Source organism: Acomys russatus, chromosome 19 (genome assembly GCF_903995435.1).
Source record: "Acomys russatus chromosome 19, mAcoRus1.1, whole genome shotgun sequence".
Lineage (NCBI taxonomy): Eukaryota > Metazoa > Chordata > Mammalia > Rodentia > Muridae > Acomys > Acomys russatus.
In genome coordinates, this window is record NC_067155.1 from 51710973 (window position 1) to 51727797 (window position 16825).

General features: G+C 49.6%; 1 protein-coding gene across 1 annotated transcript in view; it reads right to left on the reverse strand.

Moving 5' to 3' along the window:
• The window catches only part of Dnah10 (dynein axonemal heavy chain 10), a 121154-nt gene that overhangs the window by 73064 nt on the left and 31265 nt on the right, over nucleotides 1–16825 (reverse strand). Inside the window, 11 exon segments of the mRNA XM_051161444.1 lie at nucleotides 627–780; nucleotides 2158–2369; nucleotides 2795–2973; nucleotides 4831–4933; nucleotides 5077–5193; nucleotides 9520–9678; nucleotides 10266–10742; nucleotides 11116–11272; nucleotides 13132–13339; nucleotides 15322–15486; nucleotides 16528–16679. Coding sequence (XP_051017401.1) covers nucleotides 627–780; nucleotides 2158–2369; nucleotides 2795–2973; nucleotides 4831–4933; nucleotides 5077–5193; nucleotides 9520–9678; nucleotides 10266–10742; nucleotides 11116–11272; nucleotides 13132–13339; nucleotides 15322–15486; nucleotides 16528–16679 — 2083 coding nt within the window.

Consider the following 16825-nt stretch of genomic DNA (forward strand, 5'->3'; position numbering starts at 1 on the left):
CACCAGCATTCATCTCTCTCTGCTTTCCTGACTGCAGTTGTCATGTGACCAGCTGCCTCATGCTCCTGTCACCATGCCTCCTCCTCCATGATGGACTGTGAACCCTCAGACTGTGAGCCAAAATAAACCCTTCCTTCCTTAAGTGGCTTTTGTAGAGGTATTTTGTCACAGTGGTGAGAAATGTAGCTAAGACAATATCTATACATAGTGTGTGTGTGTGTGTTTAAAGGTACATATGTGAATATGTACACATGTATTGCATGTACATGTGTTTTATGCATGTATCTATGGATGTGTCCACATGTGTCATATGTCCGTGCATTTTTTAGCTTTTTGCTAGCTTGTATTAGTTGTACAAAACGGGCTCACGTGGCTTCTTCCTGCGCTCATGTTGTGCACTTTGATCTTGTGCGGCGTCTTCAATAGGGAGCAACTTTCAGTGGGACAATAGCAACAACTAAGGCAGGAAGATCACAAGTTCAAGGCTAGCCTCAGCTACATGCTAAAAACCCATCCTGAGAAACCAAAGACTTAAGAGTGGCGGTTCAGAGGCAGAGCTCCCGCCTGGCGCATGAAAGGCCCTAAATCCAGCCACAGAACTGAAGTGGAAGGCTCTTCTCCCTCACCTTCTCGATGGCAACCTCCTTGACAGCTGCGGTGACAATCTCATTGAGCACTTCCGTGTGTCTGTGCAGTTCCATGGCGAACATGTTCTCCAGCGTAAAGGTCTCCGTCATCTCAAAGAACACGCCCGTTTTCTCCATGAGTTCTTTCCAGTGTCTGGAAAAGCGTAGGACCTTTAACACACACCACCTGGACACTACAGAGACAGGCACCATCCCCACTGAAGTCACAGGCGGGAGCACTGACACGGGGAAGCCTGGAATTATACTCCTGATTTCTTCCTGGACTTGCTTTGTAGAATAATTCACTTATTTCCATTTCCCCCTTTTTTTGTTTTGGGGCAATGTGCCTCTTGATATATGGCCCAGGCTGGCATGGAACTTTCCATTCTTCTGTCTCAGCCTCCCAAGCGCTGAGATGACAGGTGTAGAGTGCCGTGTCCAGTTCTTTTTATTTGTTTTGTAGCACTGTACTGTCTGGTTTTGTGTGTGTGAACTAAACCAAACCAGAGAGTCCTCAGAGAGGAAGAAGCCTCAGTTGAGAAAATGCCTTCATGAGAGCCAGCTGTAAGGCATTTTCTTGGTTAGTGATTGATGGAAGAGGACCCAGTCCACTGTGGGTGGTGTTAACCCTAAGCTGGTGGTCCTGGGTTCTAGAAGAAAGCAGGCTGAAAGTCGGTCGCAGTGGCACATACCTATAATCCCAGCACTCAGGGGGACAGAGGCTGGCCTGGTCTACAAAGCAAGTCCAGGACAGCCAAAGCTACACAGAGAAATCCTGGAGGGGGAGAAGGAAAAGGGGAAGGAGAGAGGGAGAGGGTGAGAGGGAAGAGGGAAGGGGAGAGGGAGAGAGAGAGAGAGAGAGAGAGAGAGAGAGAGAGAGAGGGAGGGAGGGAGAGAGAACAAGCAAGTAGGCTGAGCAAACAAGGGGAAGCAAGCCAGTAAGCAGCACCCCTCCACAGCCTCTGCATCAGCTCCTGCCGCCAGGTTCCTGCCTTATGTGTAAGTTCCTGTTCTGACTAATTTTGGTGACAAACATCAGTGTGGAAATATAAGCCAAATAAACCCTTTCCCCCCCTAATGTGTTTTGGTTATGGTGCTCGCTTGCAGCGACTGAAACCCTAACTGAGACAGGCCCTCTAAAAACTGCAAATGACATTGGTGGCCCCGGTCCATTTCTCCTGGATTCCGACGATCAAATCTGCTTTTAAAAAGCAGACAAACAAGAACATGCCTTTGACTGAGGCAGCTGTTGTGGTCTTTTTTTTGTGGGTTTTTGTTTGTTTGTTTGTTTTTGTTTTTGCTTTTTGTTTTTTGTTTTTTTTTTTACAAAACCCTTGGCGCCATCTTCACTTACAATCCTGGCACTGCTCACTGCTGAGCTGGTTCCCCACCCCACCCCCCACCCCTGCCCTCCCCCTACCCCCTCCCTCCCCCACCCCCCCCCCGCATCTGACCCAAGTGGTACTGTCTGAAACCTAAGACCCTTCTGTGAGTCCACCATGCTCACAGAGGACTGGAGGACAGAACCGACCTCTCTCTCAGGGCCTCATGTTTCAGATCCAGAAGCAGGGGGATGGAGTCTTTGAAGGCCTTCATCTTTGCTTCCAAGTGGAAGGCCACGGACAGGCTGCGCACTTGGCGTGGCAGCTTTCGGAGACTTTTGAGGAAGCCGTCAATGCCCTCCTGCAGATACTGGACGTTCAGGTTGATCCACAGGGTCTGCGACCATTCCTCTTTGGCCGTCTGGAAACATTAGAGAAAGCAGTGGTGGGTGATGGGGCCTGCCTCCAGGGTGCGGGCCTGCCTCCAGCCCTGCTCAGTTCTGTCTTCGGAGGAACCTCTAACTTAAAAAGAAGAAGCTGCGGGCTGGAGAGATGGCTCAGTGGTTAAGAGCGCCACCTGCTCTTCCAGAGGTCCCAAGTTCAATTCCCAGCAGCCACATGTCGGCTCACAACCATCTATGATGGGATCTGGTGCCCTCTTCTGGCCTGCAGGTGTACATGCAGATAAAGCACTCATACACACAAAATAAATAAATAATAAATCTTTTTTTAAAAAGGAGAAGTGAATGTTCTGAACCCTGCCCAACATAAGGCTTCACCCGAGGGCATACATCCCTGTGCCCAGCTTGGGGAGCCCCCCACCCCCACCCCGGGAAGGGGCGGCACCTTCAGAGCCTCATATAGGTCATAGATCGTCCGCAGTCCGGCCATCTCCTTCTGCACTTTGATAAGCTCAGGGTACATGGTAATGGGGAGGTCAAAAAGCTTCTCCGCGTTGGCCAGTTCCTGGCGGTTTTTCTCATGCTTTGCCAGCTCCCTTTCAAAGCTGCCTAAGAGGTCCATGCCTGGAAAAGGAGTGCGGAGACCAAGCAGAAAGGACAAGGGTCAATGTGCGATGCCTCTAGTTCCAGCCCTGGGGAGGTGGGGTCGGGTGGGGTGGGGCTGGAGGTCCCTGCAAGTTCAAGGCCGGCCTATCTTGATAGCAAGTCCCTAGGCAACCAGGGCTACAAACTGAACAGGTGTGTGTGTGTGTGTGTGTGTGTGTGTGTGTGTGTGTGTGTGTTTCAGACTGAGGGCTCACTGGGTAAGGATGCTTGCTACCAGGCCTGGCAGTCAAAGTGTGATCCCCAGGAACCACATGGAAGGAGAGAACTGACTTCCATGGGTTGTTCTCCAACCTCAATACATGCAATTCACACACACACACACACACACACACACACACACACACACACACACAAGTAAATGTAATTAAAAATTTTAAATAAGTGGTGGCACGCGCCTGTAATCCCAGCACTAGAGAGGCAGAGGCAGGCGGATCGCTGTGAGTTCGAGGCCAGCCTGGTCTACAAAGAGAATCCAGGATGGCCAAGGCTACACAGAGAAACCCAGTCTCAAAAAACCAAAATGATGATGATGATGATGATGATGATGATGATGGTGATGGTGATGATGATGATGAAAGGAGAAGAAGAAGAGGAGGAGGAGGGTTGAGAACCACTGATGTAGACTTAAGGATGGCATTTTCTTTGTTGTTCTTTTGGCCGGTGACATCTGGAGAGCACGTGTTGAGCTTTGCAGATGAAGTATCCCCCAAACGGCTTGGTACTGGAGGCTTGGTTCCCAGCTGGTGTATCCAAACACTGAGGGGCAGCCAGATCTTTTTGTTTGCCTGTTTGTTTTATTTTTTGAGACAGGGTTTCTTTTTTTTTAAAAGATTTATTAAGTATACAGTGTTATCTGCTTGTAGGCCAGAAGAGGGCATCAGGTTACATTATAGATGGCTGTGACCCACCATGTGGTTGCTGGGAATTGAACTCAAGACCTTTGGAAGAACAGGCGGTGCTCTTAACCACTGAGCCATCTCTCCAGCCCCGAGACAGGGTTTCTTTTTGTAGCCCTGGCTGTCCTGGACTCGCTATGTAGACCAGGCTAGCCTCGGATTCACAGAGATCCACCTGCCTCTGCTTCCCGAGTGCTAGGATTACAGGTGTGCACCACCACTGCTCAAATCATGATAGACCTAAGATGAATCAATGAATCCAGCGGGGACTCCCAATTTGATGGCAAGTGAAGAAAACCAGGAAGTGAGACCAGGTTGGAAGGGGGCATGGCTTAGGGACAGACTCCCCCGCCCCCCATCTCTCCATTTCCTGGCTGCTGAGCCATCTCCTCAGCTATGGTTTCCCCTACAGGGAAATGCCACATGACCATGGCGAACTGAGGCCTCTGAAGAAACTGTGAGCTGGAACAACTGCCCTCCCCCTGCCCTTTAAACCAGTTCTCGTAGTCACATACGTGTCATAATGGCAGAAATCTGGCAGACACCATGGGGGGAAAGCATGGCATGGTTTATTATCTAAGACTAAAGAATGACTTTAAAGGGACAGAGCAGAGGGTCGGGGCACACACAGTTGCACTGACAAAGGCACATGCCAACGTCCCCCATGTTTGACTGCAGTGGGGACCTGCTGGGACCTGACCAGCATTCCTGGCTCTCACTAGATCTTTCGTAAGCTCCCCAGCCCCTCACACTGAATCAGCCCTGCCCTCAGAGACCAACATGAGACCATGAACGATGCGGCTGAGGAGGAAGTAGATGTGTCACTGATAACACTCTCCACTTCCTGGGTGTCCCTCGGGAACCCCCAAGCCTACAGCACTGCTCCCCCAACCCGACAACACACACACCACAGTCTAACCTTTATCAAGGTCTTCGCCCACAGCCCCGGGGCCTTGGCTGTAGAAGCGCTTTGCAAACTCGTCCAGGTGGCTTCTGTAGCTCATTATCTCGCTCCGGGTGATCTGAGGGAAGAAGGTCACCTGTCAGCCTGCCGGAGCCTCAGTGTGGGGATCGAACCCAAGACCTCACGTGCCACTGCCCGCACTCCAGTGCTGAGCCTTGCTCCAGTCCCCATGGGCACCCAGAGTTGAGGTGACACCCCCACCTCTGTGAAAGTTCTCTTGATGCCTCCAAGAGCATGTTCCACGTTCATAGATTCGGTGAAGAGGTTTTGCCACAGGCTCTCGATCTTGTCAACCAGCTCCTGCTCGGCATCTGTAGGCTAAAGCAATGGGGAGGGAGACAGACAGACAGAAGAAGAAACAGAATGGACACAAGAGAGACACAATGAATTTTTTTTTTTTTTTTTGGTTTTTCGAGACAGGGTTTCTCTGTGTAGCCTTGGCCGTCCTGGACTCACTTTGTAGACCAGGCTGGCCTCGAACTCACAGAGATCCGCCTGCCTCTGCCTCCCGAATGCTGGGATTAAAGGCGTGCGCCACCACGCCCGGCTACAATGAATTATTAATAAAACTTGAAATTGACATTTCAGGTCAGAACTGCTTCCCACAGCCTTCTGTTTCTAGTTACACCTAAGAGCATTTATTTGAACAAACAAAAGAGCTAGCTGAAATATTCACACTGTGTTCTTGGGTTGTTTATTTGTTTTTTTTTTTTAAAGATTTATTTATTATATACACAGTGTTTTTGTCTACATGTATGTCTGTGCAACAGAAGAGGGCACCAGATCTCACTATAGATGGCTGTGAGCCACCATGTGGTTGCTGGGAATTGAACTCAGGACCTCTGGAAGAGCCGGTAGTGCTCTTAACCTCCGAGCCATCTCTCCAGTCGGTTTTTTTTTTTAAAAACTGTGTGTGTGTGTGTTTGCATATATGTACAGTGCCCGCAGAAGCCAGAAGAAATCATCAGATTCCCCTGGAGCTGCAGTTACAGGCAGCTGTGAGATGCCTGATGTTGCCGCTGAAAACACAACATGGGTTCTCTGTAAAGGCAACAAGCTCTCTCAGCCACTAAGCTGTCTCTCCAGGGCCTTGTTTGTTCGCGTCCGAGTTCAAGTTTCACATATGCCAGGCTGACTTCTAACCCACTGTGTAACCAAAGATGATCCTCCTGCCTCCACCTCCAAAGCTCTGGGAGTTTAAGTGTATGCCACCATGTCTAGGCAAAGCTGTGTGCTTGAAATTAAAATGCTATCTGGGACAGGCATAAAGGCACATGCCTTTTGTTCTGGAGGCAGAGCAGGCCGAGCTCTATGAATTGGAGGCCAGCTCTACAGGCCAGCCAAGACTTCATAGTGACACCCTGCGTTAGGGGGTAGGGGACTGAGGGAGAGGGAAGGTGGGGACAGGGAGATCTGGCAGAGCTAGCTCAGCAGGTTAAAAGAACTGGCTGCTCCTACAGAGAATCAGAGCCTGGGTTCAATTTGTAGGGGGATCTTCTGGTCTCCATGAATACTGCTCTCTCTCTCTCTCTCTCTCTCTCTCTCTCTGTGTGTGTGTGTGTGTGTGTGTGTGTGTGTCTGTCTGTCTGTCTGTCTCTCTCTCTCTCTCTCACACACACACACACACATACATAATTCAAAAATAATAAAAGAAAAAACTAGTTTCTTCATATTATGACTTCGAGAAACCAGGCACAAAAAGAGATCTTGAAAGCAGACCAAAATCACTAGTTAGACAAGACTAACTTCAAACAACTCCAAGGAGATGGACTGTTGACTTCTCACTCAAAAAAAACAAAACAAAAAAACAAAACAAAACAGAAAGCCAGAGACAACCGAAGTAGCATCTATCCAGAAAGAAGAGACAAACACACTGTATGCTGACAAGGCTGGAGCCAACAGAACCTTTGCACACAATGATATGAATAAATATACCGCCACAGTTAGCAAAACTAGACCCAGGAATTCTCTGTAACCCAGAAATTCTGTGTCCAAGCTCATGTGTGCCAGACAGAGATGCACGCTTGCATGTGTTCATCAAAAGAAAGCCAGCAGGTCAGGCATGGCAGCACATGCCTTTAATCCCAGCACGCGGGAATCAGGGCCAGGTGGATCTCTGAGTTCAAGGCCAGCCTGGTCTACAAAGTGAGTCCAGGACAGCCAGGGCTGTTACATAGAGAAACCCTGTCTCAGAAAACAAAAACAAAAACAAAAACAAACAAACAGAAGAGGAGGAAGAGGAGGGGAAAGAAGAAGAAAGAAAAGAGGAGGAAGCAGGTTAGCAACACCATAGCATGCAAACACTGCCAACAGTCCAAGTATCTCACGGCAGCACAGCTATGCAGAGTGCTACACAGGAGAAGCAAAGGAAGGACTGTGCTGTGAACAGTGGTAACGAGCAATGTCTCAATAGTGTGAAACTGAGTGAAAAAAAGAGAAATGTAGATTATGCACACCTTTTTAAGGCAATCTATACGGAGCTCAGAGACAGAGAACGATCAGGGCTGCAGAGACAGCTCAACGGTTAAGAGCACCAGCTGCTCTTCCAGAAGACCTGACTTTGGGTCTCAGCCCCTGCATGGCTGCTTACAATCATTCTAACACAGTGCCAAGGGATCTGACGTCCTCTGTAGGCACTGCACTCACATGGTGCACATACTCGCAGGCATATACTTATACACATAAAATAAAGGTAAATAAATCTTAAAAATAAAACATAGACCCTGGCTCAAAACAATTTTTACAACTGGTTCTTTCTTTCTTTCTTTCTTTCTTTTTTCTTTTCTTTCTTTTTGTTGTTGTTGTTTTTTGTTATTGTTGTTGTTGTTGTTGTGGGGTTTTTTTTTTTTTGAGACAGGGCTTCTCTGTGTAGCCTTGGCTGTCCTGGACTCACTTTGTAGACCAGGCTGGCCTTGAACTCACAGCGATTTGGCTGCCTCTGCCTCCTGAGTGCTGGGATTAAAGGCGTGCGCCACCACCCCTGGCTTCTTTCATTTTTGTTTTTTGTTTGTTTCTCAAGACAGGGTTTCTCTGTGTAGCCTTGGCTGTCCTGGACTCACTCTGTAGACCAGGCTGGCCTCAAACTCATGGAGATCTACCTTCCTCTGCCTCTTGAGTGCTGGGATTAAAGGTGTGCGTCACCGTGGCCCAGCATACCACCAGTTTGTTTTGTCACCTCACATCCCCTTCTTGTTCTTATTTATGATTTTTGTGTGTGTGTGTGTGTGTGTGTGTGCTGTGTGTGCTGTGTAGACGTGAACATGCATGCTGCAGTGCACATATGGAGGTCAGAGTTCGGCTCTGTGGATTCTCTCCTTCCACCTTACATGAGTTCTGGGGTATGAGCTCAGGACTCCAGGTTTGTGTGGCAAGCTTCTTTCCCCGCTCAGCCATCTTGCCAGTCCCTCCCCCTCTCTTATTATTTTTACAAAATCTTTTTACTCGTTGTAGAAAGTGGCCCCCATCCTCTCCCCTCCCCAAGAAAAGGGAAAGAGTAGAAAGGAAGAGGAATGGATGGGGCAGTGAGCTGGTATGGATGGGCTGTAAAGCGCCACACAAGCTTTATGAGGGCAAGCTGTGGTCTCATTTAAGTTATCTTAGAGGTGGCTTCCTACCAGCAACTTAATACATTGTCACTTGCTTGGGGGACACATGGCTGGCAGGGTGACTGAGAAGCCCTTCTAAGGATGGTCTTGGTGGTTTGTAGGCATATGGTTATTTCTGTCTCAGTGTTGTGTAAACTCTGCTCTCCAGTAGTTCCCTGATATGCCAATAAAGAAGCTTACAGCCAATCACTGAGCAGGAGAGAGAATAGGGTGGGACTTCCTGCCAGCCAGAGGAGGAGGCCTTAGAGGAGGAAGTGGGGGATTCAGCCATGGGTAGAGGTCCAAGGAAGATTAAGAGGAAAGAGATGGAGCTTAGGAAAGCTACAAAGTACAAGAATCACTGGGATGTTTGCTGGGAGTAAGACATAATAAAATAGAGGGTTAAGAACAGACATAAACTGCTTAATATTGTGTTGTGAAGCTTGCTTTTAAACAGATATAAAAGAGTCTCACTGGGCAGTGGTGGTGCACACCTTTAATCCCAGCACTCGGGAGGCAGAGGCAGTTAGATCGCTGTGAGTTCAAGGCCAGCCTGGTCTACAAAGTGAGTCCAGGACGGCCAAGGCTACACAGAGAAACCCTGTCTGGGAAAAAAAAGTCTCAATTATTTGCGTGACTGCCAGGTTAAGCAATAAGCTAAGAGAAACAGATACAGTTTTATAACTTCAACAGTGGCTGAACTAGAAACATCCCCCACAGGCTCACTGTTTGAACACTTGGTCCCCAGCAGGTGGCGCTGCTTGGGGGAGGTGATAGGATCTTCAGAAAGTAGGGTCTTTCTGGGCGGGGTGGGCTTTGAGGGTCTATGGCCTTGCCCACTTCCTGATGTCTCTCTCTGCTTCATATATACGTGGATGAAGTGTGACCAACCAGCTTCCCACTCCTGACAGTGCCATGCTGGACTCTATCCTGTGGGAACCGTAAACCAAAACAAACTCTTTCTCCCTGCAGTTGCCTTCCCCGGGGTTATCGTACGAAAGTAACTGACACAGCAGTCAACCCAACCGTCAGCAGCGTCGGGAGAGCAAAGCTGACTTACAAAGATGTTGTATATTCCCATGGTGCGGTAACGCTCCTGGATGTCCTTGTACCTCAGCTCCATGACCAAGGATTTTGTCCTGATCTCTGCGATTGTTGCGAGGACAAACTTGAGATCTTCGAGGGTGGCGGGGCTCTTTCTAAGATTCCTGCCCAGGGACTATGAAAGAATTCAGTTAGAGGAGAGGGAAAGGGTAACCAATGAAGCCCGCCTTCCCCGAGAATGGGGGCTCTCTGTTTCGGCTCGGCCGCTGGGGATGCGTACGCTGGTTAGTTTTGTCAGCTTGATGCAACCTAGAGGGATCTTAATGGTGAGCTGTCTGTATGGGGTTGGCCCATGGGCATCTTTGTGAGGGTTATCTTGTTTGTTAGTGGATGTAGTGAGACCCATCCCACTGTGGGTGGTACCATTCCCTAGGCAAATGAACCATTCCCTAGGCAAATGAACCTACGGTACAAGAAGAGAAAGTTTGCTGTGAGCGAGCAAGCAAGCAAGAATGCATTTATTCTCTCTCTGCTCTTGACTGCGTGTGTGACTAGCTGTCTGGTTCCCCACCTTGCACCCCCTCAATGAATGAGTGAAATAAGCCCTTCCCCCTCCCCCAAGTCACTTTTTGTCTGGACACTTCAATACAGCATCAGAAATGAAATTGCATGCCAGGCAAAGCTCTACCATAGAGCTAGACGCCGCCACCCCTCCCCCAAACCCTTGAAGATGTATTTTAAATAAAGGTGGCCTCCAGGTACCTCAATCTCATCCCGGAGGATATAAAGATCCTCCTTAGCCGACTCATTGAGGAGCTTCCCCAGCGAAATCACCCAGGACTTTGCATTCTCTTGCACCGTGCTGGCCAGTGGCCCCAGCTGTAGCCGGATGCAGTGCTCGTCCTTGACCAGCGGGTGGCGCATCACGTCCACAGCGATCTTGGAGTAGAACTGCAGTTTCTCATCATAGGCCACGCAGGCGGGCTTCTTGGCTGCAAACTTCTCCATCACGATGGACTTGTCCAGCTTCCAGAGGGGCCGGAAGCGCTTCCACCTCTGCAGGTACTTCATGAGGTTCACCAGGAGCCTGTGGATGTTTTGGGGGATCATAACAGCTTGATCCATGATCTGGGGGTTCAGGGAGATGTCATTGTAGAAGCTCATGATGACGACCTCTTCTTCCTCGCCCTTCTGTGGGGGACATTCGATGCAGCTGCCGTTCATCCAGCGCACGAAATACTGGCAGGACAAGAGCAGGTGGGAGGTGAGAGCCAAGCATGGTGCGCCTCCTGGGCATGTACTGATACATGCTAAGAGGGGCAGTCTTAGTGTGGAACTTGAAGCCTAGCCTTGAAATCATGATCCTCCTGCCTCAGCCTCAATGTAGGATGTGTGTCACCATGCCATGCGCTTCTTTCCCTCCCTCCCCGCCCCCGCCACCCTCCCCCATCTCCATGTCTTTCTGTATGTCTCTCTGTCTCTTTGTCTCTCTCTGTCTCCCAAATTTGGACTCTACACAGGCCAGAGGCCACTTGGCCAGCGTCTGCTGGCACTTCTCTGGCTGTACCCACCAATGGGCAGGAGGCAGGTGGGCAGGCAGATTGGCTGTTACCTTGGTGACCTCCACGCAGTTGCGGGTGCAGTGGACACACATCTTATCTATCTCGCTGGCGTTAGGGTGGAGGATGATTTCCGGAGCTGACAAAATGGTTTCCGCTTGGAACAGAGGGACATTTCCGAGGATCAGAGAGTTGAAAGCCTGTAGATTCCTAAGTGGTGGCCGGGGGGTGGGGGGAGAGAGTGCAAAAGACGTAAGACCCAGGGTGTATGTGAAATACACCAGGCTCTGGTGGAGGGAGCAGAGCATGGGGTCAAGGGGTCACTACGTTACACACTGCAGACTTGTGGGCCCTGGAGAGGACTAGAGACCCCTTGTCCACATTTAAGCACCTTGGTCATTTCTGCTTGGGGCATCAAATGCCTACTGGTGGGAAATAGTGGCGCGGCCACCCAAAGCCATTCCCAGCAGCCCCTGCTCTGTCTTCTGGGGATGCTTTCTGTACTTCCATGGCCATCACTCAACAGGTGTTATCTCCTTGCTCTGTCATCTCTCTTCAGCTCTCAGAGGACAGGGACCATTGTTTGTAACCAGGACATTGTCCAGGCCCAGGTAAGTGGCCACTTCTGAGAAAGCTTGGATGCATGGGTGCATGCATGCATGGGTGGGTAGACCAATGGTAGATGAATGCATGGATAGATGGATGATAGCCAGATGGACAGACAGACAGATTGATGGATGGATGGACGGATGGATGGATGATGGCCAGATGGCCAGATGGATGGATGGATGGATGGGTGGATGGATGGATGGACAGATGGATGGATGGATGATAGCCAGACGGATAGACAGACGCACAGATGGATGCATGGATGGATGGATGAGGGTATGGGTGGATATAAACATGAATGGATGGTAGATGGCGATAGAAGGATAAATATATGATGGATAGATGCTAAACAGACAGAATGGAGAAATGTGTTGGTGGATGGATCAATAACAGGAGAATACCACATATTAGACAAATACTATAGAAACTAGTTCCAGATAAGGAGCCTGTAGAACCCGAGATTGTTTCTTGTACCCATGACAGGTGGCTGGGAGCTAACTGTAACTCTAGCTGCAGGGAGAGCCAATGCCTCTGGCCCCCACAGCACCTGCACTCATGTGCACATACATTTAAGTTAAAATATATAACTAATTTGTTTTTGTTTTTGTTTTTTTGTTTTTTGTTTTTGTTTTTTGAGACAGGGCTTCTCTGTGTAGCCTTGGCTGTCCTGGACTCACTTTGTAGACCAGGCTGGCCTAGAACTCACAGAGATCCGCCTGCCTCTGCCTCTCAAATGCTGGGATTAAAGGTGTGCGCCACCACGCCCGGCTATATAGCTAATTATTATTTAAAATATGTAGGCTTTTTTAAAAGGACACTGTGGTGGTGCAGCAATGCCACTTTTACTAGCACAATCAGGAGTCGCGGAGATGCCACTCATGAGCTGGCTTTTTTTTTTTTTTTTTTTTTTTTTTTGGTTTTTTGGTTTTTTGAGACCAGGTTTCTCTGTGTAGCCCTGGCTGTCCTGGACTCGCTTTGTAGATCAGGCTGGCCTCGAACTCACAATAATCCACCTGCTTCTGCTTCCCAAGTGCTGGGGTTAAAGGCGTGTGCCACCATGCCCAGCATGGGCTGGCTTCTTAAAACAAGCCCAGGCTATAGGGTGTGTATCTCCCAGCTGGCCTGGCTGTGCTGCTGGGTCACAGGGCCCACAGAAGATATCAGTTTCAGTGTTGGGCTGTCCCTAGCAACCAGGACTCAATACACAGCGACCGGTCCAGCAGGTGACTGAGCATAGCCCCCAGGGAAAAGCGATGCGTCACCTGTCTTCCAAGTCCATCTCTCAACCCAAACAAAAGCTCTTCTGGGGCACAGGGCAGTTTTTGTGTGTCAGAAGGGCCACATAGGAGCAGGGGTCCACACAGAGGGTCCCCCTCCCTCCTCAGCCTCGCCATGTAGTTGCTGCTCAGGTGCCCATCTCAGCCTCGCAGGCAACCCATGCAGGACACAGGAGCACTTACTTCAGAATGAGCTTCCCCAAGACGTCGTAGATCCTGCCTTCCCAGTACTCATAATAGGAGGCCAGCTTGGGGGCCCTGCCTGTGTTGGTGTGCACGACCAGGCCTTCAACCTTGGTCAGCAGAGGCCCGATAGTCAAGTACCATCGGACCATGTGGTCCACGTCCCTGGCTCTTTCTCGTTCAATGTGCTCAAAGAATTCTTTTACACCTGGGGAGAAGGGGCAAGAGTTACACACGTGCAGCCCCGGAGCGTGAAAGTACTTCAAGGGCCGGTGAGATGGCTCGGCAGGTAAGGAGGTTTGTCGCCAAGCCGGAAAATCCTGAGTTCGATCCCTAGGACCCACATGGTGGATGGAAAGGACCAAGTCCTCTGACCTCCACATGCACACTGCAGCAATCAATCAATCTCTCTCTCTCTCTCTCTCTCTCTCTCTCTCTCTCTCTCTCACACACACACACACACACACACACACACACACGCGCGCGCGCGCGCGCGCGCGCGCACACACGCACACACAAAGAAAAAGCAAAAAGGTCTCCTGTCTGTCTGTCTGTCTGTCTGTCTCTGTCTGTCTGTCTCTGTCTCTCTGTCTCTATCTCTCTGTCTCACTGTCTCTCTGTCTCTCTCACACACACATACACACACACACACACACACACAAATACATAAGAAAAGGAAAAAGAAAAGAATTAAAGAAATTACTTTACTTTGGGGCTGGAGAGATGGCTCAGTGGTCAAGAGCACTGGCTGTTCTTCCAGAGGCCCCGGGTTTGGTTCCCAGCACCCACATGGCAGCTCATGACCCTTGTAACCCCAGTTCTAGGGGATCTGATGCAGTCCTCTGCCCTCACAGGCACTACATGCATGCTGTACACAAACATGCAGGCAAAAACACCCAAACACATAAAATAAAACTAGATAAAATTATAAAAAGAAAGTACTTAGCTGGGCATGGTGGCACACGCCTATAATCCCAGCACTTGAGAGGCAGAGGCAGGTGGACCTCTGTGAGTTTGAGGCCAGCCTGGTCTACAAAGTAAGTCCAGGACAGCCAGGGCTACTCAGAGAGACCCTGTCTTGAAAAAAAAAAAAAAGAGAGAGAGAGAGAGAGAGAGAAAGAAACAAAGAAACTTTATGCCTACAGAGGGAGACTTGAGTTACACACAGCAGCTGAGACTCGGGACTTCACAGTAGAAGCCGTCCACACATCAGCCATGGGTCATGGACTGTCCTCATGGAAACAGAGCCAGTGCAACAAGCTAAGGCTCCCCTCAGGGAAAAAGCAAATGATACCAGCCTGAATCATAATGGTGCTGGTGCCGCACACATAGCCGGTGGCTGTGAAGTTTTTCTTGAATCCTTTGGTGACTAGTTTTGAATTCTTTATTGGCTGGTTTAAGCTGACTTGAAATGCCACTAGTGTAGTGAAAAGTAAGTGTAAGCCCATAAAACAGAGTTTACCTGACTATTAACAAAGTTTTACGGCCGGGTGTGGTGGTGTGCGCCTGCAATCCCAGCACTGAGGCAGGAGGATGGCAAGTTCAAAGCCAGCCTGGGCAAACATAGTGCGAGCCATCTCAAGAAAAGCTAAGTCAGATGGACATTAGTGGCACACACCCTTAATTCCAGCACTCAGTAGGCAGAGACAGGCTGATATTTAAGTTGGGGGCCACCCTGGTCTACAGAGCTAGTTCCAGGATAGTCAGGGCTACACGGAGAAACCCTGTCTCAAAAAACAAAACAAAACAAAACAAAAAAGTCATTGACAGAAGCATCTCAAAGTTACTCATGGAAAGTGAGTTTTGAGCCAGGCATGGTGTACATATGGTGTACTCAGAAGGCAGAGGTAGGCAGATGGATCTCTGTGAGTTTGAGGCCAGCTTGGTGTACATAGTGAGATTTTTGTCTTTCTCAAAATCAAGACTCTGGAGGGCTTGGTGGTGGAGCACTTAGCTACGCGTGTGAGAGGCCCTGGTTCCAGGCCAGGACTGGGACTAGTAATGGCTGCAAGCTATAAAACCATTAAGTAACAGAACATGGCAGAGGGTGGAACACGGCCGTAATACTTCCAAGGAAAGGGCCGGGGTGGTTAGAGCAGCTTTTCCCAGTCACAGTGTGTGGAGCAGAGAGACGGTGACCATGGGGCTGCTGCTTCCTTCCACGGTTGATGAGCCGGAAGCCAGGCCTACCTGGGAGCCCTTCCTCAGTTTTGGAGACTGGGTACCTAAACAGGTTGACGGACTCAATTAGGGTAAGCCTGGAGGCGATGTCCTCGGCGATCTTATGAATCTGGTGGACGAGAGACTCGAACTTGCCGATGGCCTGTTTGCAGCGAGTGATGTAGTCGGAGATTCCTTGGGGAAGAGAAAGCAACTCGGTTCCATCTCTTCTGTTCCTTGCCCTCCCACCGGCATCTGTGTCACCCACGGTGGTGCCACTTAGCTCACAGACCCTGTTCCTGCAGCTGTGTTGACTGAGCAGTGGCTAAGAGCCACTCAACCCTGGTGGCCTGGGACAGAGAGGCTGGGCACGGTCTCTTCAAGAAGTAGTGAGTTTCATTGCATCCACAGACATGTGTGTGTTCATATTTGTGTACATGAGGGCTACATATATGTGAATAAGTGTGTATGTGTATATGTGTGTGTACACATTTGCATGGCATGTGTGTTTGAGTGTGTGCATATGTGTATGTGTGTACACATATGTGCACGTATATGTGTGTTTATACAACACACATGTGTATGATTGTGTGTATATGTGCGTGTGTCATGTGTTTATGAGTGTGTGTGCATGTATGCCCATATAGCGCATAAGTGTGTGAATATACGTGTGTGCACATGTGTATGCATGTGTGTATAATTATGTGCATGCATGTATGTGTATAGATGTGTGTGTGTAATTTTATGTGCATTTATCTGTGCGTACGTGTATATAAATGTGTGTGTGTGTATAAGTGTATGTGTGCACGGGCACTTACATAAGTTTGTGTAGATTATATTAGCATATTGTGATATTTTGGTTTTACAAGAAGGGGCTGGCCAGGTAGATGACTAGAAAAGAGCATTTGCTCTATAAACATGAGGAATAAGTTTGAATCCCCGGTACCCACCTACAAAGCTGGACAAGACTGCACATACCCGTACCCCAGAGCCAGGAGCAGAGGCAGGCAGAGCCTAAGAACTCACTGGCTAGCCAGCCGAGCCGAAACTGCAAGCTTCCAGAGCAGAGAGAGACTCCGTCTCGTGGCCGACAGTACAGGAAATGATAGAGGGAGGCTCCCCCAGGCCTCTGCATGCACACATACACACACACTCACAAGGAAGCCCACACAGCACCCCAACCAACACACAATAACTAACTGCACAATAAACCAGAAGGCGCCCGGGCCCTGTTACCTAGTGAGTTCCAGTTCAGCCTCCTGTACCCAGACCGGAACACGCGGAGCAGTTCCTGTGAGTGGTCATCCAGGAGCACCACCTCTGCCTCGTTCAGCGTGTTGATGAGCAGGTGGTAGTGGTCCAGCATGCGCTGGATCCCCTCCGTGTACCTGAGTGCCCGGCACAGGAGACAGTGAGAAACGCAGGGCAGGAGAACCTCAGTAACACTGTCTCCCAGAGGCCTGGCTCAGCAGCAGCGTCCATCAGGACATTTGCAGAGGCCGGGGTGCAAGTGCGAGGTCCTGTGCATCCCCAG